General features: G+C 40.0%; 1 protein-coding gene across 8 annotated transcripts in view; it reads right to left on the minus strand.

The window, feature by feature from the left end:
• Positions 1-24,653, minus strand: part of EDD1 (glycine-tRNA ligase) — a 508,476-nt gene that overhangs the window by 139,949 nt on the left and 343,874 nt on the right. For all 8 annotated transcript variants that reach the window (XR_016256845.1, XM_089415669.1, XM_089415674.1 and 5 more), the window contains one exon: positions 21,893-21,987. Coding sequence is in view for 7 of the 8 variants with exons in the window: in XM_089415669.1 (XP_089271795.1) it covers positions 21,893-21,987 (95 nt within the window). In the remaining variant the exon portion in view is untranslated. The remainder of the gene's footprint in view (positions 1-21,892; positions 21,988-24,653) is intronic.

Below are 24,653 nucleotides of genomic sequence, written 5' to 3' on the forward strand. Positions count from 1 at the left end.
GCAAAAAGGAGCTGAGACGCTCAAGCCTCGCTTTTATGGGCCATACAGGGTGATACACAGGATTGGACAGGTTGCGTATGAATTGGAGCTGCCCCAAGGCAGCAAGATTCATAATGTTTTTCATGTATCATGCCTGAAGAAGGCATTGGGGTAGCAGGTGACAGTGACAGATGAGCTACCACCCACGGATGATGAGGGGCATTTGGTGTTGCAGCTAGAGGCTATTATTGATACCAGGGAGAGGCAGCTGCGAGCAGGACGGTCCGGGAATTCTTGGTGAGGTGGAAGAATTTACCGGATGAGGGTGCCACTTGGGAGAGTGAGAAAATTTTGCAACATTCATCACTTCAGTTGCTTGAGGACAAGCAACATTTTGCTGGGGGAGACTGTAATATTCCTAATTAGCCATGGCTAATTGGAATATTCGATTTTGCTCAATTTTGCCTTCTATAGTTATTTATAAATAAAAAGGTGAGGAAAGGGGGACATAACTCACTTTTTGAATAAAGTCACTCCCTAGTAGCACAACGTTGTAACTTAAAAGGGGAGCCAAGGGGGCCAAAGGACCACGTAGAGAAGGGGGCCCACGTAGACACTTGGAGGGACTGCGCAGATGGAGAAGGAGCACGTGGCAAGAGAGAGGCTACGTTGGAGGAGGTGGGCCTTAGGGTTTTGAGAGAGGCCAACGCTATAAAGGAGAGAGGAGCCTCCTCATTTGGGTATTGGATTATGTTGCATTTGAGCTAGTCACTTCGACTTAGAGCACGCTGGCTGTTTAGCCTGTCTGCAGCACTGTTTAGTGCATCGAGTGTCTCCATTCAGAGATCTCACCCTTAACCCCAGGGGACTTTGAGTGCCTACTCGAGCAAGGTAGTTTCATCAGTGTTTTGCAGGAGGAGCGATCTCTGGAGTTGAGGAGGAACTGAGCATTTTGATGACTGCGCAGTCTTGAGAGGGGAGGACGCAGTCTCTTTTGGTAGGAGCTCCGGATTGGGTTTATGTGGAGGATTTGAGCTTGGAGATTGAGCAAGGGATCAGCCCTTGCATATTGGAGGATTTTGGCAGAGTCTCGGGTAGAGTTTTGGAGGATTCTCTTCAGGAGCAGCGCAGAGCCTTGAGGGATAGCATAGATCCTCAAGGGGGTGATTTTCAGGGGTCAACTATTTTAGAAAAGCTTTCTGTGCTTTTCTGGGTTTATTGAGCAGAGGTTGATTCCAAAGTTTCAGCATTTTCTGGGGGGGGAACAGCCCCAAATGCTCACTTGATTCCAACAGTAGCAACAACACAGTAGTTCTCTGACAGCTTGGATGCAGTTCAGAGAGAGGCCATTTCCTTAACATTCTGAGTGTATTTCTTCACTTGCCTTGTTCAAGTCGAGGTGCTATCTTTTTTATCACCTCTTGTACTCCTTCCATTACTCAGTATAATAAAATGGCTTAGCATTTCTCTCTGCATCCCTCAAATATCTGCTTATATCCCATGTATACATTATTATATGTTGCACTACTGTTATTTTTTTATCTCTTTGAGCTCCCCGGCTACTATACCACTTGTGTGTTTTTCTCCTATACTCTTAGACAGAGTTTGGAAAGGGCCAGGTAGCCTCGAGATCTCATCCTCTTTTTGGAGGCGACATATCTGGTAAACGCCCTCCCAGTCCATCTATGGTTGGAGTTTGCTTGTGTTTGAGGGATACCCTTTTTAAGGGATATTACATCTTCAAATCGGCAAAGAAAATGTGTCAAATTAGCTTAAAATAACACAAATATGTGATAATCTCTCCAATTCTCTACACGAATAATTGCAGAACAGCAAGCTTTTTGCCATCAGGCCAACTAGCCATTAGAGGGTCTAACCAGCTGTTGGAGACTTGGTTGAATAATTAGTTGAGCAATGGACCAAGAAAGCAATCATTAGAAGATGATTTTTCCCCCAAGGGATCAAAACGATTTTGCCAAGGGTGACCAAGTGAAACGTTGAGCTACTACCATTTGCTATTTTGACTATTGACCATCATGGAGCATGAACAAAGGGAATCCTGAAATAAATTTTGAAAATTTGTCCGAGTCAACCCCCTATTGGGTGAATTAAAAATTATATTGTAATACTTTATGAAAAAATTACTATGTCTCCAACTTGTGGATGACTATTAAAATATTTTCCTCAAGGAGAGTCAAAACTAGTTACCTAGCTGTTATCTAAGCATTATAAATTGTTTCTATGAAGGTTAGCCTGCCCTCATTTGTAAAGTTGTTGTTATCAATTGACATAAGTGATATCACAATAAAGAGCTCAATTTTGCAAATCCTTGTGTAATTTTTTGATGCATTGTGCGGAATGAATTTCGCTCTCTCTCTTTTTCTTGATATATTGCTCTGGTGTTGTGTTATTTTAATTTAACTATTCTTGGTGATTAATAAAATTATGCCAAGGGTGACAATTCTTGCCATTAAGGGGCTATCTAGTCATGTGGAAGAGGCAAACTAGAGGGTGCCCCCACTTGAGTTCCTTTGTTTTGCAAGTGAGTTGATCCATGCAACTAGACCATCTCTAGAGGGGAGCTTCCATTTGTGCAGATTCTCGTATTCATCACACAGGAGTTGAAGGCTCGAGACACCAATTTGAGAGAGGCCACTTCTAAGTGAGTTATAAATTCACCACAAGAGTTAATTCAATAGTTGGGGCAATTTTTGTCCACAACAAAACCCACTTCCTTGAGTTCAACCGGCTATATCAACATAAGGAGGTGTCAACTTCGCATTCTGGAAAAAATGAGGTAAGGTAAAGGGCACAAGCATTATCCAACAACCATTTCTATATTTAAAAATCAATACCATTATTTTTCTGTAATTAGTTTAGATTATTTGGCTTGCTAATTTTTCATCTTCATCATTCTAGCAAGCATTTTCCTTGCAGAATTTAGAATTTATTGGCAAATCTAACCAAGGATAGGTATAAGTTTTAATTTATGATAACTATGCACTTGTATCTAGTTGATTGGCACTGCAAATCTGAAGATTATATTGTTATACCAAGCTGGATTTGCATATTTTAGAGGGGCTTTCCACTATTCGAGTAAGTATATTCATCCAAAAACCTTCTCCTTTACTCTATAGTGCCTAAAATCAAGTATTTGCATATTTAAAGTAATTTTCAATTCATCTACAACCACTTTTAAAGCTTATAATTAATTCTGAAAATTTTTAGGTGAATTAACCAAAAGGGTTTTCGGCCAAAATTCTAAAAGGTAATTTTCAGCTTACTGTAAATTCACTTTTTAGTCAAATTTTGGTTGAGGGGAGGCCCAAAAGGCTTCAAAATTAACCCTCATACCTTTCCACCCCTAAATTAATCATCCGGAAGTGTCAAGACACTTCTAGGGTGGTTGTTATAGTCAAATCAGATTGTTGTCCCCACGTTTTTTTGCAGATTTTATATATACCACACAGGTAAACAAGTTGTTTTGACTCATAACTCTCTAATCAACAACCCAACTCACAAAATAATTACATATTTGGTTAGATCTGTTTCTATACCAAAATCCATAGGTTACACATGTATTTTGGGTGATTCAGTGCTACTAATTTCGCTATTTAGTTTTTTGTTTTACAGTCACAAAATTTCTTAAATTTCTAGATTTTATTAATTAATGTTTTCTTGCTTATCCTGCAATAGATAAAATGCAAAAAATAGAGAACAGTGATATACAAACACACACCAATCACAATGAGCACCAAGATATGATTTAGGAAACCTTTTCGGAAGAAAACCCAACTGGAAAGTGAGGTTGCTCTACTCTCTTTTGTCTGAATGGAAATAATGCAAATACAAAGGAGAAGACACTCTATGTAGTTACTTGAGACCTGTAGCCTATGGCAAGTTATAGAACACAAACCCCCTCTATTTTGCTATATCTCTATCCACTCTCAATCACTTTCCTCTTAGTGGCTCAGTTATAACTTAGTTTGATAGCCAACTATGGGTTAAGTTTGACTCCTTAACTCTGAACAAGTGTTAAAACTTTGATGCTTCTAGAATCTTCTTCATAGTCTTCACGTGGCTAGCCCCTTTTACATGAGTAACAGGAATTGACATGGCATCCTCTCGAATTATGGTGGTCAATCATGATAGGTCAACTTCCAAGACTCCAAGAGGCATAACTTTTGCATCCAAACTCCCCCTAAAGGAACAAACAATGCCTAGGTCTACCCATCAATCAGTTGGTGTAACAGATCAATAACATGATATGGTGTTTACTTAATGGAGGTTGCCATTGTCTTGTACACGCTATGAAATTCACAACATCCATGAGCATTATGACATGAATAGAGAGCAATCATGGGACCTGAGTTACCCATTTGGTTGGCTTCTTTTTACCACCCCTCACATGTACCTTTTTAACTATTAATTTTACATATATAGCTTGCATTACAAGTTTTCATTATTTTATGACAATCATTTGTAGGAATTTACAGGGTAAGTTTCTCAAACAGAACACCAAAGAACACTGCTCACAAACAGATCATAGATCAATACACCAGTGTTCTTGACGTGGTTAAAACCCTCAAAGAGGGAAACAATCCACGACCTGAGCCAACGCGGCCACTTTAGACAATTTATTAATAAAAGAATGAAAATTTACATAAGCTTCTCTCAAGAATGGTTACCCTAGAAATGACCCTCCATGCTCTTTAAATAGAGATCATGGACCAATCAGGTGTTAAGCCACAGATCAAGTGTCGGTAATATCGAGGAGAGAATAAACCGTCGGATCACTTCATGTCTAGAACATATCATGACCGCCAGATTGTAAGTTACAAAAGTACATAGTAAATAAACACACTTTACCTAACTCTACACTAGACCAAGTTATACTTAATTATTTCCTATGTGTCGGAATATCCTAACATTCCCCCTTAAGAACAACTTGGGATAGGATTGAAAGATGTACAAATATGACACAATAGGAGAAGGAAGGAGGCATTAGAGCCTATCTCCCCTTAGTGACAACTTCTTGAACTCCAACCAAAAATCGAAGTTTAGTAAACTTCGCCTTTGTGAGAGCCTCTGTAAAGATGTCTACAACTTGATCATCTATTGAACAATATTGCACTTCAAGAACGTGGTCATGAATGAGCTTTCTGATGAAGTGCATGTGCAGTTCAATGTGTTTGCTACGCTGATGTTGGACTGGATCTTTGCATAGTTGAATAGCATTTTGATTATCACACCAAAGTGTAGTCGAATGTTGCTGCTGAAAGCCAAACTCTGACAGGATCTAACGAAGCCACAGGGCTTCCTTACTAGCTTCTACGGCACCACGATACTCTACTTTTGCTGAAGAAAGAGAAATGGCACTTTGTTTCTTGCAAGCCCATGTAATAGGTCTTGAACCAAGAGTGAACACATAACCTGTAGTAGACTTTCGATCATTAGGGTCACCAGCCCAATGGGAATCAGTGAAACCAACCAATAGAGGAGATGCTTCTGCATTGTAATGAATCCCAAACTGAACTATACCTCAAACATAACGAAGTATTCTTTTAGCTGCTTTCCAATGACTTTCATGTGGGTTTTGCATAAACCGAGCAATAAGGCCAATAACAAAAGAAAGGTCAGGACAAGTATGGGTCAGATACAAAAGTTTTCCTACAAGTTGATGGTATAAGGTAGCATCAACTTCAAGGGAAGTACAAGTGACTAAAATTTTGGCTCCAGACTAAAAGGGAGAAGCGGCTGGCTTACAGTCTTCCATATGAAAATGGCGTAGAAGATCACAGGCATACTTGGACTGGGAAAGGGAAATACCTTCCTTGGATTGCAAGACTTGAAGACCAAGAAAATAATGCAAGTGTCCTAAGTCTATCATTTCAAACTTCTTTTTAAGGCTAGACTTCACATGGTTTATAAGGTTGGGATCACTACCAGTAAGGATAAGATCATCAACATAAAGAACAAGAATGATAAGAGATTTACCCACTTTCTTGGTGTAGACAGTATTGTTAGAATGACACCTAAAAAAGCCAGTATCTAAAAGAAAGATATCCATTTTGGCATACCAAGTCCAAGGGGCTTGCTTGAAACCATAAAGGGATTTCTTAAGCTGACATACAAGGCTGGAGTCTGTTTGTATAAATCCAGTAGGTTGTTCCATATAGATTTCTTCATGCAAGTCCCCATGCAAGAAGGCAGATTTAACATCCATCTGATCGACTTCCCATTTGAAAGAGGCAGCAAGGGAAAGAACAAGGCAGATAGAGTTCATTTTGGCAACAGGGAGAAGGTTTCAGTATAGTCAATGCTTTCGACTTGTGAAAAGCCCTTAGCAACAAGATGAGCTTTATGTTTATCAACTTTTCCATCTGGTCCATACTTGGTTCTGTAAACCCATTTGCATCTAACAAGTTTTCGTCCCTTTGGAAGAGGAACAAGATCCCATGTATCATTTGCCAATAATAAACGATATTCTTCATTCATAGTTGCATCCCAATCTGGATGGCCTGAAGCTTTTGCAAAGGTGTCAGGATCATAATTTGTTGAAGCTTGAGCCAGTAAAGAAGAGGCTCTATCGAACTGAGAACATGTACGTCGTTGATCTGTAGGATCACCGGCAAGAGAACCTACTACATCTTGAGTAGCACAGACCCATTTTCGAAGCTGAGGCGCTGAAGGAGGATCCTGAGAAGGTGGGGGAGGATTGTCATCCTCGCTGTCATCATCTGAAGAAGAAATATTTTCAAAAGTAGAAGGGAGAGAGAGAGGTGGCACATCCGTCGAACTAGGCTAGTAGGCCGATATATTTTCAGCAAACTTTACATCTCTTCTAATGATAACATTTTTGGACTTAAGTGGAATAAGTCTATATCCTTTGACATCTTCAAAATATCCAACAAAAATACATTTTTCACTCTTAGGTTCTAAAGCTTTATGTTTCTCATCTGGAATATGGGCCCATGCTTCACTTCAAAAAACACGAAAGTGACTTACATTTGGTTTAATTGAGCTCCACGCTTCTTCAGGAGCGATATTCTTTAAAACCTTAGTAGGAGTGTGATTTACTATGTAATTTGCACAGTTAATTGCTTTTACCCAAAAATTAAGACTAAGTCCTTTAGATTGAAGCATACAATTAGCCATTTCCTTTAAGGTGCAATTCTTCCTTTCAGCTACACCATTTTGTTGTGGAGTATATGGAACAGTATGTTGCATTTTAATTCCATTCTCAGTGCAAAAGTTGATGAATTTGTTGTTAACACATTCTCCGCCATTATCAGATCTTAGCTTAAGAATTTGATGTCCAGATTGTTTTTCAACAAAGGCCTTAAAGGCCAAAAACATGTTAAATACTTCACTCTTGAATTTTAAGAAGTATACCCAAGTGCATCTAGAGAAATTGAAAGTTAAGAAATACTTGTAGCCAGAGAATGAAACAACTGGATGTGGACCACATAAATCACTATGCACAAGCTGTAAAGGGGCTGAGGCATGCCAAGAGGCACGTTTTTCAAAACTATCCCAATAATGTTTTCCGAGTACATATCTGGAACAAACACCATCTCTGCAAGAAACCATTGGAAGACCTGTCACCATATTTTCTTTACATAGATTCTGAAGGGAGCGATAGTTTAAATGACCAAATCGCTCATGCCAAAGTTTGCTCACTGTTAGCTCTGCCATATAATTCAACATTTGAAGGTCAAGGACAGCTTGGCCGTGCTGTTTTGTGCTTGAAGGAGGCTCGCATCAGTCCATTCCTCACTTCCCCTTCATTCTCCTTATTCTCCCTTAACCCCTTCATCTCTGTTTTTTCTCCCAAAACCCTGTGTAAGCCCCTCTCCCGTCTAGCCCCTCAGCGCTAAGGCTTTACCCATATAACCGCGCCTACGCAAAAAAGCGCTACCCGTGAAGTCTTTCCCTGTCACATCAATCAAAAAGCATGTGCATTTAACCTCCGTCGTCTGATCATTTGCCGCACGACCCGATAACATTCGCACCTCCCCCCGCCGAAACATGCCCTCGCTTTAACCCGCAGTGAAAGTGGATTGTCGCCAGTCCCACTCGCCACGCGTCGTTGTTATATTGGATCACTAGCCCATATACGAATACCGCCCACCTTTGAAAGTGGTGCGATATATACCGCTTACCGCCCGTTGTACCTTCCCCGCGTGTTAACCCCCATGCACCTTTCCCATGCGATGACCGTTGGATCCGCCACGTCCAGATCTAACGGCTCACGACCACCCACTCCCACTGCTGCCCGATTCCTCCTGCAAAACCATCTCCACTATCAATCTGCGCGATCCGACGGCCAATCCTACTCCGCTGACTAGATCATTCACCCGCCATGCAATCCTCACCCCTGGCCATGCCATGCACCCGAAGGATAGAAGCAGCCATCTACCAGTACCCGGCGCAGTTATTCCTCAACCACTGCATTCAATAGAAAGGATAGCCGAAGAAGGAAAGGACAACAAAGTACCAGAGAATGTCAAATTCATTCATTGAAGCAGCAAATCATAGCAGAGACCTATTTTAGACAGTTAATGTGGTTGGTGGTCCATTATGACCCCTCCACGCATAGGATAGCAGAGTATTTTTGTAATCAACCTCTATATATACCCAAAAACAAGATGTAATGAAGGTTGATGGTTGTTTTGATGTAAGGTTCAACTTCTGGAGACTGTAACTACTGTGATATCTGCAGCGTCTGGTCTTCATTTTCAGCTAATACAAGCTTCTTTTGCTGTTAATTGCTCACTTTCCATTTCTGCTATGTTCTAGGCTGTGCCTGTTATGCATTTTTCATGTGCTCTTGATGTTTAGCATTAAAGGGGCTGTCATCCCATCTCTGTGTTAGAATCTAGTATATATCATTGAATGTGTTATGCAGGTTTCTGTTTACTTAGTGGCAGAGAGCTGTCACCCTGTCTGTGCATTAGGAAATAGATTTGCATACCTCTTTACTGGTTGCGGCCGGCCATCACATGGTCTTGTGCATCTGCCAGTGTGGTCAGTATTCTCCATGTCCATTTAATATGTCAGTATTGGCTGCATATGAAGAATCGCTGCTGCAGGGCCAAATAAGTCAGGAGTGGGACAGAGAAGCTATTCTGCAGACTGAGGAGCAGCAAAGATATAATTTGAGGTCAAATGCAAAAAATGTCAAGGAGAATCCTGCCCAAAGAGCTGTTGTCCAAACAGAGTCACAGAATATCAGATAGAGAAGACCAGCAGCTGACCCAGTCATCCTCAAAGCTCCATTTCAAGAGGTAAGAGGTTCTGATAAGTTACCTTCCTCTTTCAGCTTTGAGTCAGAAGTTCAAAAGTTGAAAATATTTGTGCCTCTGGTAGAGTTGCTAAAGAGTGAAGTGTTTAGAAAGCCTATCCTTGAAGCTCTTGAGTTGGAAACCACACAAACCTCCACTGACTCTGTTAATTTGCAAGATGATAAGCCTGCAGTTATGCTTAGCCCTATGATCGAACCCGCTGATAATAATTCCCTATCATTTTATGTTTCATTGACCATTCATGACAAAATTCTCCACAATTGCCTGCTAGACATATGGGCCAGCGACAATCTAATGCCTAAAGCTGTCATGGAAGAGTTAGGCCTTGATATCACTAGACCATATCATGATTTATTCTCTTTTCATTCAAGCAAAGTGAAATGCCTAGGATTAATCAAAGACCTGGCAATTACCTTAACTCAGTTGCCCATGAAGAGTATTATGATGGATATTGTGGTAGCAGATGTCCCTCCTAAGTTTGGCATGCTGCTGTCTAGAGGATGGATTAAGAGACTAGGTGGGACATTACAGAATGATCTATCTTATGCCACTGTCCCAGTCTTTGGAGGAGAAAGCAGGAGATTGTACAGAGAAGCACAGTTGGCATACATCATCAGTGATGAAAAGAATCCTACTAATCATCCCATATATGCTGTGGACACTGATTTTGGAGCATGTATCCTCCAAATAGAAGAATCTCAAAAGGCCTCAATACAGATCAAGAAACCAACAGTTCAGGCCGAAGAAGAGCAAGGAAGTCAAGTTTGGGAGATGTTCTTTGATGGAGCATGTTCCAGGGAGACTGCAGGAGCAGGGGTGGTGCTGATATCTCCAGAACAAAAAAGCACACAGCTGTCTTTTAAGCTGGCTTTTCAAGTCACAAACAATATAGCAGAGTATGAAGCGCTAATATTGGGCCTTAATGCAGCAAAAGACAGAGAAATCAGCAACATAAAGGTGTTTGGAGATGCTGATTTGATCATTCAGCAAGTAAATAAAACATTTCAGGCAAAGCACCCAAGGCTGAAAGCATACAGAGATGAGGTATGGAGACTCAAAGATTCCTTTGACAATTTCTGTATTTCATATATCTCTAGAGCCCAAAATCAACTAGCTGATTCCCTTACTGTATCTGCTAGTCTATTTATCCCTCCCATGCCTCCCAGACTAGTTTATGAAGTGCAAATGAAATACAGACCATCCTTGCCTGACAATGTCCACCATTGGAAAGTGTTTAAAGATGATGATGAATTGAATAGGTTCTTGCAAGTCATTAATGAGTTTTCTGAAATGCAAATTGACCAAGAAAATGAAGCTTTGGAAGAAAACCCCCAATCCCAACTTAGAAATCAAATTGGCAAAGATAACATTGTCCAGCTTCCCAGCAATCATATTCCTAAGGGTTTAATTCCTTTAGAAAGACTGTTTGACCAGAATGATGTGCCATACAAGGCTGCCCAAAAAGAAGACCAATCTGCAGTCTGTAAGCATGACATAGGGAATCCAGGTCAGCCTAGATACATAAATTTGTCTTCCCATCTGTCTGCTGACCAAAGTTCTGAATATTGCAATTTAATGAAGCAATTTGCTGATGTGTTTGCCTGGGAATATAATGACCTGAAAACCTATGATAAAAAGATTATTCAACATAAAATCTCTCTGGAGAAAGATACCATTCCTTTCAAGCAGAAGCTGAGACCAATAAATCCCATGCTCCTCCCTCTGATTGAAAAAGAAATTAAAAGATTGTTGGCTGCGAAAATCATAGTCCCTCTCAGATATTCCAAGTGGGTAGCCAACCTAGTAGTAGTGAGGAAGAAAAGCGGAGAAATCAGACTATGTGTTGATTTCAGAAACCTAAACAAATGCTCTAAGAAAGACAACTATCTTCTACCCAAGATGGAGCATTTGCTGCAAAAAGTCTCAGGATCCAAAGTAATGTCTTTCTTGGACGGATTTTCAGGTTTTAATCGGATTGTTGTGCATCCAAATGACGAAGAGAAGACTGCATTCACCACTCCTTGGAGCACTTTTATGTATGCCAAGATGCCTTTTGGGTTGATGAATGCTGGAGCTACCTTTCAGAGAGCTATGGATATAGCATTTGTGGGAGAGAAGGATAAATGTGTCCTCATCTACCTTGATGACATAACAGTATATTTCAATAGCCATCAAAACCATTTGCAGCATTTGAAAAAGGTGTTACTGAAGTGCAAAAGGTTTGGGATTTCAGTCAATCCTAAAAAGTCTCAGTTTGTTTTAGAAGAAGGCAAGTTGTTGGGACATGTTTTCTGCTGCAGATGTCCGAATTGACCCAGAAAGAGTAAAAGCAATTCAGACCCTGTCTGTCCCGAGATCAAAGAAGGACATCCAGTCTTCTCTGGGCAAGATTAATTTTGTGAGGAGGTTTATAGTATATACCAAATTTTGCAGAATTGGTGAAGCATATCACCTCCATGTTGAAGAAGGGATCAGAGATCAAATGGACTGATTCAGCAAGAAGATCTTTCGAGTCCATCAAGAAAGCCATTATGGGAGCTCCCACTTTAATAAGTCCGGATTACAGCAAGGAGTTCCATGTATTCTCATTTGCCTCTGAAGACACCATTGCAGCAGTTTTATTGCAAGCAGATGATGAAGGCTCAGAGCATCCGATGGCGTTTTTCAGCAAAAACTTAAGGGATGTTGAACTGAGGTATGACATTATTGAGAAACAAGCATATGCTCTTATCAAATCTTTGAAAGCTTTCAAAGTTTACATTCTGCATTCCAAGATAATTGCATATGTACTCTCTGCTGCAATAAAGGATGTCTTAACACAACCTGATGCTGATGGAAGAAGGGATAAATGGATTGCAAAGTTGATTGAATTTAATATAGAATTAAAGCCCACCAAACTTGTCAGAGGTCAAGGTCTTGCCAGGTTGTTGAATGAAGAAAATTGCAGAACATTGGACATACATTTCATGGGCACAATTGCAGAAAATGGTCAGGCAAAAGAAGAAGAAGCAACTAAACCAGAGAGAAAGCAGTCAATGGCCGAAAATCTAGCTTCTTGTGATTGGTATTCTACAATAATTAATTTCTTGCTGAAGCTAAAATCCCTTCAGGACTTACTCAAAGTCGAGTCAGAACTATTAAGCTTAGGGCAGTTAAATATTGCATTTATGAAAATCTGCTCTACTAGAGGGATCCATCTGGAGTGCTTTTGAGGTGTCTGGACAAAGATCAGTCAATAAAAGTCATGCAGTAGTTTCATTCCAGCATGTGTGGAGGGCACCATTATTGGAAGACTACAGCCCATAAAATTCTCAGAGTTGGATATTAATGGCCCTCCTTATTTTCTGATGTGTTTTCATTTGTTAAATCTTGTGACAGGTGCCAAAGATTTGAAGGAAAGCAGCAGTTGAAGTCCCTGCCCTTAAAACCAATACATGCAAAAGGACCTTTTCAGCAGTGGGGCTTGGATTTCATTGGAGAGATCAATCCACATTCCAGTGGCCAGCACAGATGGATATTAGTAGCCACTGATTATTTTACTAAGTGGATTGAAGCAATCCCTACCAGAAAGGTTGATCATAATGTGGTCATGAAGTTTTTGATAGAAAATATCTTTACCAGGTTTGGTTGTCCACATAAATTAGTCACAGACAATGCAGCAGCCTTCAGGGCAAAAGAATTGGTGGAAATGTGTGATTCAATGGGTATTAAACTGGTTCATTCCACCTCATACTATCCTCAAGGTAATGGTCTAGCAGAATCCTTTAATAAAAGCCTGATAAGGATAATTAAGAAGCTTCTGGAGGACAATAAAAAGAATTGGGATTCTAAGCTCAAATATGCATTGTGGGCTGACAGAGTGACCATTAAGAAATCCACTGGAAATTCTCCATTCAGGCTGGTATATGGCACTGAGGCTGTGTTTCCAATTCAGTTAACCCTCCCTGTGGCATAATTCATTCAAGAAGAGCAGAATGAAGAAGAAGACATGGCAAGAAGGATCACTGATTTAGCAGAGGTACATCAAATTAGGGAACAGCTGGTTGAAAACGCTGCAGCACATCAGAAGAAGATCAAGGAAGCCTTTGACAAAAAGGCAAAAGCAGATAATTTTCAGGTTGGAGACTTGGTTCTAAAGTGGGATGCATTGAAGGAAAAGAAAGGCAATCATAGGAAGTTTGATGCTTTCTGGACAGGGCCTTTTATCATTTCTTAGATTCAAGGGAACAACACCTTCATACTAAAAAGTATGGGAGGAGAGGCAGTTTTTGATGGCCCAATTAATGGGCGTTTTCTGAAAATTTATGTTGTTTAATGTCTTTGGGCCTTAAAGTTGTAAATATTTTGTTTTATCAGTTTTAGAGTAGGATCAGTCAGACTCCATGCCCAATGGAACACTAGGAATTTTGTTAATTTGTTTTCATCAGAAAGGCATTGATCTGTAGGTTCTTGAGACCTCAAAGGGAGGATCTCATCCCCAGAAGGAGCCAGTGTTAACTCTGCCATATAATTCAACATTTGAAGGTCAAGGACAGCTTGGTCGTGCTCTTTTTGTGCTTGAAGGAGGATCGCATCAATCCATTCCTCACTTCCCCTTCATTCTCCTTATTCTCCCTTAACCCCTTCATCTCTATTTTTTCTCCAAAACCCTGTGTAAGCCCCTCTCTCATCTAGCCCCTCAGCGCTAAGGCTTTACCCATATAATCGTGCCTACGCAAAAAAGCACTACTCGTGAAGTTTTTCCTTCTCACATCAATTAAAAAGCATGTGTGTTTAACCTCCGTCGTCCGATCGTTTGCCGCATGATCCGACGGCATTCGCACCTCCCCCCGCCAAAACATGCCTTCGCTTTAACCTGTTAGCACTTGAAATTTCACCTCAGGCTGAGAAAGGTAAACCTCAAGGCAACATCAAACCATTTAGCCTCGTAGCTAGCCCTACGGGGCAGGAGAAGGCTCTCTCCGGTCTATCTCGATAAAATCTTCAATAGATGAGATGACCAATAAGGTAACACTGATATTAGGCTAGTAAACTGATCAAAGAGTTTGATTTGGGGTTTTTTGGGTTTTTGGTGGCAGATTGAGGGGATGGCAATTTTGGGTGCGGGGATTGGACACAGTTTCTGCAGGGAGTTCTTTGGGGCGAGGTAGGAGACAGTATTGATGCTTTTGATTGAGGTGGATGGTCAGGAATGAAAAGTGAGAAGCTAAAGAGAGCAAACAATCAATTTGAATTCTCTTTAGACAGTAGAAAACATTGAAATTAAACAAATTTAAAAGCAGAGCATGGCAAGCATGAATTCTTACTTTAACACTTCATTTCTTTAATGAGCAGCAGTAAAGGAAAGGAAATGATTCACATAAACACACTTATAAGAACATTGAGAAACACATCATCAACACATGAGTCCACAAGAATCCCAAAGAGGACTGCAAAACCCTGGTCTTCCTTAGCCAAAAATTGCAGAGATACAGTGAAATAATACAATGATAGCTTCTCCCTCAAGAGTCCAACCATGAAAATGAACAAGAAAGTACATAATATAGATGATCTAACCTCTTTCCCTGCCTCCATGGGTCGAGCTCACTATCCTAGGAGCTGTTTCAACCACTTCTAAACTAAGCACTACAAACTAGGCAGTCAAAACAACTTGCCTCTATAAGCTAGGAAACCAATTCATTCATTTAATATTTACCCTTTTCATGAATGAATCTTCTAGAAGAGGTACATAAGAGTAAAAGTGTCATAAAAGTACAATAATTACATCAAAGAGCCTAATAATCCACCCCAAAAAGTCAAACAGGGTCAAACTGCGTTTTTCTGAGCTGTACACTGAAATTTGGAAAAGTTTGCCTGACGAGTCGCGCACCTCTGCCTGACGGGTCACGCGCCTTTGCGACCACCTTTGGGGCACTTCCCGGTGTCCAAATTGAGCAAGAGTAGGCTTGTTGGAAAGGTCTGTGAGTCTACTTTCCAACCCAACTGGAATTTCTGAATTTGGTGGTCATTTGCCCCTCCAAATTGCAATCTCCCAAGACTGCTCTCTGCAACTCAAAAATGTGGCAGAAAGTCATTTTTTGCTTGTTTTTTGACTTTCTGGAGGCCTAAAACTTCATAAAATCTCAAGTCCATTGATGAGCATATGTAACTTCTCATGACAAATCTGGAAATGCTGAGTTTTTGCAAAATGGAGTTTCCATGATGAAGGGTCGCGCGGGGGGTGAGACCCGTTAATGGAGAAAACCTGTAAATGGCACAAAAAATTCACAATTGACAAAATTTTCTCCAAATTTCTTGAAATTTGGGCTGAGAGTCCCCAATAAAGTACCATGCTTATTCAAAGAGGCTTTGGCCAAAATTTGGAGTGGATCGGGCCTTTTCCGTCGTTTTAGTGCTTTGGCCAACCGTCCTTGGAGCACCTTCGTTCTCGCCGGTATTTTTGACATTTCTTTAAAACCATGACACCTGTGCAAAAAGTGAAGGAGATTTTTCTTCCTTGGCATGTTGTGGACAAAAACCTCTCTCAGTTTTCCAAAATTCATCTTTTATTGCTCTGGAACATCATTTGAGTGCGACTTGTCCCGATGTGTGAAACAAGGAATTTTGTCGAAATGGAGCGAAATGAAGGGAATAGGGGGCTTCTAAATTCTTGGGGAAATTTTTGGAAGTAGGGAGGGATGTTAGGAAGCAGGGGAAAGTGGAATCTCAGAGATTTGAGTAAGGGGAAGGGGTCCAAAAGGGCAAAACACAGGCCCAACCTAGAAAATTGCCAGGTTGTAGCTAGAAACTAGGGTTTGTGCAAAAATGAAGAATTTGGCGGATCTAAGGGATGGGAAGTGTTTGATAAGGTACTTTAAGGATAGGGGAAGGTGTATGAACATCAGGAAACAAGTTTTTCCGGTGATTTGACCATCCAAAAGAAATTGCCTTCAAAACCCTAGGAGAGGGAAATGACCTTGCCTAGGCACAACTGAAGCATGAATAAGGTGTAACATGACCCAATGGAACCTAATATGATAATAACCACCCTCTGAATGATGATACACTCAGCTGAATGATGACATGGACTGACATTTGGGCAATTTTGAAAGGATTGAAAGCAAACCCTAGACCTAATGCTTAGTGACCAAATTTTGCTTGAAAACTTTTTGAAATGACAAAATTTGACTTGGAAACTCTGAGACCACTTTGTAAGAGCATATTTGATCACTGGGGGAAGGCTGGAAAGACTGACACTAACATAACCCGCGGGGAAAGTGGTTTGCCGCCGGTCCCATCCGCCACGCGTCACTGTTATATTGGATCGCTAGCCCATATACAGATACCACCCACCTCCGAATGCGGTGTGATATATACCGCTTACCACCCGTTGTACCTTCCCCGCGTGTTAACTCCCATGCACCTTTCTCATGCGATTGACCGTTGGATCCGCCACGTCCAGATCTAACGGCTCACGACCACCCGCTCCTGCTACCACCCAATTCCTCCTGCAAAACTATCTCCACCATCGATCTACGCGATCCGACGACCGATCCTGCTCCGCTGACCAGATCATTCACCCGCCATGCAATCCTCACCCCTGGCCATGCCGTGCACCCGAAGGACAGAAGCAGCGATCTACCAGTACCCAGCGCAGTTATTCCTCAACCACTGCATTCAACAGAAAGGATGGCCGAAGAAGGAAAGGACAACAAAGTACCAGAGAATGTCAAATTCATTCATTGAAGTAACAGATCGTAGCAAAGGCCCATTTTAGACAGTTAATGTGGTTGGTGGTCCATTATGACCCCTCCACGCATAGGATAGCAGAGTATTTTTGTAATCAACCTCTATATATACCTAGAAACAAGATGTAATGAAGGTTGATGGTTGTTGTTTTGATGTAAGGTTCAACTTCTGGAGACTGTAACTACTATGATACCTGCAGCGTCTGGTCTTCATTTTCAGCTAATACAAGCTTTTTTTGTTGTTAATTGCTCACTTTCCATTTCTGCTATGTTCTAGGCTATGCCTGTTATGCATTTTTCATGTGCTCTTGATGTTTAGCATTAGAGGGGCTGTCATCCCACCTCTGTGTTAGAATCTAGTATGTATCATTGAATGTGTTATGCAGGTTTCTGTTTACTTAGTGCCAGAGAGTTGTCATCCTGTTTGTGCATTAGGAAATAGATTTGCAGACCTCTTTACTGGTTGCAGCCGACCATCACATGGTCTTGTGCATCTGCTGGTGTGAGTATTCTCCATGTTCATTTAATCCTCAAACTGTGAGTAATTGGTGGTCTAAAGCCTTGTAGTCTGGGGGTGTTCACCCATGTCTGGGGTTAAGCATAGTAGAAGTGGTTATCTGGCTTGAATATGCATCATTCCTTCCATTCATCCACCTATTTCCAACATTTTTGTTGAGTTTGTAATGTTCCCGAGCATCTCTGAGATACAACCTAGAAGAGTTTCTTGGGGTGATAACACTCACTTCATCATTATGAGCAACAAATACCGAGGGAAGATTTGATGACCCAAAGTTGTTAAACTTATACAACCTTGTAGAATCATCAGCAATGCCAGTAGCTAAAATTTGTCTAGGATCTCTTAGGTCCTTAATTACAACATCGTGAGGTGAAAATTCAACGATTTTACCTTCACCTGAATGAGTTATCTGATATACAGATATAAGGTTGTAGGATAAGGTTGGAACACATAATACATCATTAAATTGACCATTGTTGCAAATATGTTTGATGAGAAAACAGGCAGAACAAAGATGTTAGATGAAAGCATTTGAGCCATGCATGGCCGGAGGCTTTTAGCCCCTCCTAGCTGGATGTTAGCCCGTCCCAACAGAATTGTGAAATTCCGAGTATTCATGTTTTCATTTTTACTTTTTGTTGAGGGCCTTCACACCAAGTTACTGAGGAGGGGAAATTGTTCATTACCCTAAAGGGTACCACTTTTGGTTGAGTTGTGGGGGTTCTCACTAGGCACCCCAAATTTCTATATCCCTAAAGGGTAACACTTTTTGGTGAGTTGTGGGGGTTTTCACTAGGCACCCCAAATTTCTATATCCCTAAAGGGTAACACTTTTTGGTGAGTACTTTTATCACCACCTACAACACTAAGAGATCTATCATCACCAACATATATATTTTTGGTGTTACAATCATTTAAAGAAGAAAACATGGCTTTGTTTTTGGCCATGTGATAAAAAGCTCCATAATCAATGAACCACTCATGAGAATGAGAAGAAGAAGATACATTTAGTGCATAACCAGACCAAGATGCTTAGCAACCACATGCAGAAAGTGTTATTCCTGAAGATGAAGTTGAAGTTGAAGAGTGCTCCAAATGGATGTTATGCTTCTTCATTGTTGCTTCCAAGGCTTCTGTCTTCTCAAAGCATTTGGAATCTAAGTGCCCATCTTGATTACAAAAGTCGCAATGTTTATCAGTTTTCTTCCCTTTGTTTTTATTTGCCTTATCATTTTGTTGAAATGATTTTTCATTTTGAGACTGAAATTTCTTACGACCCTTGTTTGGTTGTTGTTGGGCATCTAAGGCTTTCTTAGAAGAGTTTCCAAGATTAAGAAGACTAAGATATAAGAGTTTTTCTTGTTCTCTTATTAAAGAATCACAAAAGGCATCAAAAGAGGGGGACTTGTAATCTTGTCCTTGAGAAATAAAGGCTTCTCTAGTAGAATGGAAAGTGGAAACAAACACAGAGTAAGTTGGTCCCAACTTAGTAAGAATGGAATAGATAAGGCTACCATCTTCTTTCTTAACCTTAATACCTTCCAAGAGAAGTCTAAGGGGCTTGAACTTGGACAAAAAATCTTCAATGGAAGAAAAATTATTGGGGTCCAATGTAAGCAACTCATTTTTGAGTTGATGGGTTCATTTTTAATTCCAAAAACTTTAGTGAGTTGTTTCATTGCTTCATTAGGAGTATCAAGTTCTACGATATGGAATCTAAGGTCTAGAGAAATAGGCATCCCTATCAACCCACGTGCTTGATCTTGCCTATTTTCCCATTTGGCTGCCTTATCTTCATCTTGAGGTTTGGTTTCTTGGCTTGAGGCTATTCTGTAAAGACCTTTACTTCTAAGTAAATCCACAATGTAGGACCACCATTGGAAGTAGTTGGTGTTGTCAAGAATAACTTGGCATGGACTTTCCATTTTAACAGAAACTGAAGATGTAGATGTTGAAACTAATTGTTCCAATGGAAAGATCTCGAAAAATTAGGCTGATTCAAAAATAATGCCTTTAAAAATGGCTTTCGAATGAAGAAGTTATGGCTTTTTGAAGAAAAGTTGTTGAAGATGCCGACGAAGTGCGTGAATGTGCGGCAATGAATGATAATGTTATATTTAAAAAAAATCCCCCCCTTTTCCAAACTTAATCTATTTAGCTCAAGTTAAAAAAAATTATGTGACTCACTTTTATAAATAAGTGAAAGTCACTTTTACAATGGTACTTTATGAGCTACCCACTAAATTGTAACTTAAATAAAAAATAAAGAGACTTTAGAATTATAAGTGACTCACTTTTTATAATGGGTGAAAACACTTTTACATAAAGTAACTTTAAAACATAAGTTACATGTGCTTTTTGAAAAAGTAACTCAACGAAAAGAAAGACTTGAACTCAAGACCTATATTCTCATAAAGTAACTTTGGACCAAGTGAGCTAGTTTGAAAGGTTAGTAATTTTTGGAAAAGAGGAAGGGGTTTTTTTTAGTCACTAAAGCTTGGGGTGCATGCTTACTTGAAAAAGCTCCTTTTGCCTACAAAACAAAAACCACAAAACCCAACACAGACATACAAAAAAAACAAACCTTACGGCTTGAAACTAGCTTTAGCCGGAAACTAAATATTTTCCTCTATGTTTCTGATTTTCCGAGATCACACTAAAGTGCGGCAGAAAAGAGCATACACATGAGAAAAATCCTTCCTTTCTGTTTTTGATTTGCCCAAATCACATAGAGTCGCAAGGCAAAGAGCATATGCAGAAATGAAAGGTATAGATCTGGTAATAAAAAACAGAGAGCTAAATAAACCGAAATAAATAGAGAGATGAATAGCTAGAACTGCAAATAAAGACTGTATACCTCCAGATCTTAAAAATGACGTAGCTAGGGCTACCAGAAACCTTTTTCGCATGAAACGAAAGGGGTTTTTCACTAGAATAGATGCTCCTAACACAATAGAGCAGTCCTCTCGGCCCGAAAGCAGTCAGAAACAGTAGATCTAGGAAACGACAGTCGGATGCAGTTGTACCGGCTTCAGATTTGGATCACCAATGGATGCAGCCCTCAAATAACTCTGATACTATGTAGGAATTTACAGGGTAAGTTCCTCAGACAGAACACCAAAGGACACCGCTCACAAACAAATCATAGATCAATACACCAGTATTCTCGACGTGGTTAAAACCCTCAAAGAGGGAAACAGTCCACGGCCTGAGCCAATGCAGCCACTTCAGGGAATTTATTAATAAAAGAATGAAAATTTACATAAGTTTCTCTCAACAACAGTTACCCTACAAATGACTCTCCATGCCCTTTAAATAGAGATCATGGACCAATCGAGTGTTAAGTCACGGATCAAGTGTCGGTAATACCGAGGAGAGAATGAACTGTCGGATCACTTCGTGTCTAGAACATATCGTGACCGTCGGATTGTAAGTTACAAAAGTACATAGTAAAGAAACACACTTTACCTAACTCTACACTAGAGCAAGTTATACTTAACTATTTCCTATGTGTCGGAATATCCTAACATCATTATTGAGCCCTTAAAGATGAAACAATTCTTTGTTCATTGGATTGGGATATTCAAATTTTCTTTCAATTAGATAGCTCATGACTTAGCCAGGAACTGGGTGGGGACTAATGAGGGGGCAGAGCTCAGGTTAGGCATGTGTCCATGCATTTTCAATCTCCCTGCCCATCTTTGGCATTTTAACATATGGCTCATACTTTTTCTTTTCTTTCTGTTGCATCAACCTCTTAGCAAAAAGTTTCCAGGCCCTTACTCAATGTTGATGAAAAGAGGGAACCAATACTGGTGATAAACAATAATCAACCCAAACGTGGAATGTCGATACATGGGGAAGATGACAAGAGTTATGGATTACCATGGACAAGCAACATCAATCAGAGCCTCCTATTGGTGCCCCTCCTAGATAGTGAAAGAAAAGCCTCAAGGAAGATCACATTGGCCTGGAGGAAAATGATAACCATCAAGGTGAAGCAAGGGAACAAGTCTACAATCAAGTGTTTTTTCATCCAATTCAACCTGTGATCCATACTAGAATGCTATTAAACATTAAATGAAAGCACTTGAATACAAAAATGCTTAGTGTGCCTCACAATAGATGACCGAACATCATCGAATCAGCAGGAAAGATGAAAGAAAGCACTGAAAAATGAGTGGCTGAGAGGCATATGAGACCGACTATCAGTGGATCATGATAGGGCTGCTGGCTGGCAAGCTGAAAAAATAGGAGAAAAAATCTCTCCTTGGGGTCACCCACATGGGTGGTTAACAGTAATCGCAAAGCACTACATCAACTTTGTCAAGTGTTGCTCTTACAAGAAATTATTTAAATACCTGTCAGCCACAGATAAAAGAATGCCCGCATCTGTTTTTGGAAGGTCATCACCAGCAAATCGAGGAAGTACTCTCTCAAATATTGCATCTGCAATCTGCAATTTGAATTAATTAGTTTCTTGACAGTAGTTAGAAAACATGAAACCAATGACCAAATCAATAAAACTTCAACTTTACAAGGCATTATTAGAATAAGAGAAGAATACAGTGGCTTTTATGAAAGAAAAATAATTCAACAGAAACAAGAACTACTAAAACTGAATCCATCAAAGAAGCTGTTTTCTCCAAACATTCAAGATGCATTTCCAGTTTTTCCAGTTAAAATAAAATATGAAATATAATCTCCCTCTTGATTCAAATAATCAATTTATTTTAAACTTTGTTTTGGATAACTTGTATGCTATAGATTATTGAATTATACATTTTTATATGAAATATTTGTATGTAATTAGCCAATAGTGGGCAACAACAAAAGCTTCTGAGACAGATAGGACCTTTCCACAAAATTTAGGAAACAAGGAAACCAATATGAGCTTCATCATGCCCTTAAAAGCACTCCAAGAAGCAAAGATCACTTAGAGATAAGATCTGGACAAGAGCCTCTGTTTAATTGAAGCAGCGGCTAGAGATCCAAATCCAGAAATCAAGGACAATTCTCAGCCTGATGATTGTGTTATGCCAAAGAATCAGGAAATCTTCAGCATCAGCACAATGGACAATAATGAGTTACCCAACTTTCCATATCAAAGCTCTTTGGAGCATCAACAGGTTAAATACCCAAATACTGAAGTTGAAGGAAAAGAATCTATCCCTTCCATGCAGTGAAAATCAGTCAAATTTAAAGGAATTCCATCAAGAACCAGAGGATCAAGGTAGCACTAAAACCAAAGTGAAAGGAACAAGACACCCAGCATATCAAGTCATGTGAATTTTCACCCAATAAGAGAAAAAGACTAGTGCCTTTTCAAAATTTCAAAATTGTTTGGATGTGATCTGCCCATTTTGGCCATCTTTATTTCTAGTCTATCAATGTTTGCGAAGTGTGTCATCACATCCAAGCAGAATTCAGAATTTGGAATGCAATGTTTCAACAGTTTTGACCTTTTGCAATAAATATACCATTATTTTACCAAAAATAAAAATTAATGGATAACACTCCGAAATGAAATTCAAGAAATCTCCTTAAGTATTACTGCGTATTGCTACCTTCCAGTTTTCTCACACACTACTGCTACTCACAAACTGTAGCTACTTTGTAATCAATATGAAATATATAAATAAATGCAATATCCCTTATTGGAGATATCCCTCAAACACAAGCAAACTCCAACCAGAGAAATAACAGTAATGCAACATACAATAATGCATACATGGAATATAAGCAGAAACTCGAGAAATGCAGAGAGAAATGCTAAGCCATTTTATTATACTGAGTAATGGAAAGAGTACAAGAGGTGATTAGAAAGATAGCACCTCGACATACAAGGCAAGTGAAGAAATACACTCAGAATAGTAAGAAAATGGCCTCTCTCTGAACTATGTCCAAACTGCTGGAGAACTGCTGTGCTGCTGCTACTGTTGGAATCAAATGAAGATTCAGGGCTGTTCCCCTCAAAAAATGTTGAAACTCTGGAATCAGCCTCTTCTCAATAAACCTAAAAAAGCCCAGAAAGCATTTCTAAAATAGCTAACCCCCGAAAATCACCCCCTTGAGGATCTACGCTATCCCTCAAGGCTCTGCGCTGCTCCTAAATAGAATCCTCCAAAACTCTTCCCGAAACTCTGCCAAAATCCTCCAATATGCAAGGGCTGATCCCTTACTCAATCTCCAAGCTCAAATCCTCCACAAAAACCCAATCCAGAGCTCCTACCAAAAGAACTGCGTCCTCCCCTCTCAAGACAGCGCAGTCATCAAAATACTCAGCTCCTCCTCAACTCTAGAAATTGCTCCTCCTGCAAAATACTGATGAAACTACCTTGCCTGAGCAAGCACTCGAAGTCCCTCAGGGCTAAGCGTGAGATCTCCGAACGGAGACACTCGATGCACTAAACAGTGTTGTAGACAGGTTAAACAGCCAGCGTGCTCTAAGTCGAAGTGACTAGCTCAAATGCAACATAATTGAATGATCAAAATGAGGAGGCTCCTCTCTTGTTTATAGCGTTGGCTTCTTTGAAAACCCTAAGGCCACCTCCTCCAACGTAGCCTCTCTCTTGCCACGTGTTCCTTCTCATCTTCGCAGTCCCTCCAAGTGTCTACGTGGGCCCCTTCTCTACGTGGTCCTTGGGCCCCCTTGGCTCCCCTTTTATGTTACGACGTTGTGCTACTAGGGAGTGACTATTCATAAAGTGAGTTATGTCCCCCTTTCCTCACTTTTTTATTTATTAATAACTATAGAAGGCAAAATTGAGCAAAATCGAATATTCCAATTAGCCATGGCTAATTAGGAATATTACAATAAAACTTACATAATTATAATAATGATGATGATAAACTAAGGGACACAATCCTTCACTTACGTGACTAGTCAATGCATATAAATATAGCATTAGAAGACTTAATTGTATTAATTCATTCAATTAGTAATTATGTAATATTTATGCATATGGACTCTTTTCCATTATCCTTCTTGTTACCCAACAAAAGTGGGTGGCCCCATAGGAGAAATTTTTCTCCCATCATCTACTCCAACCGCCCAGCCAGCAGCCCTTGACAGGCACTACTAGTCGATGACGATGTGCTATTCATATCTCTGCCACCTGC

Source organism: Pinus tabuliformis, chromosome 6 (assembly GCF_031772625.1).
Source record: "Pinus tabuliformis cultivar Carrire ecotype Pingquan chromosome 6, CPIR1, whole genome shotgun sequence".
Taxonomy (NCBI): domain Eukaryota; kingdom Viridiplantae; phylum Streptophyta; class Pinopsida; order Pinales; family Pinaceae; genus Pinus; species Pinus tabuliformis.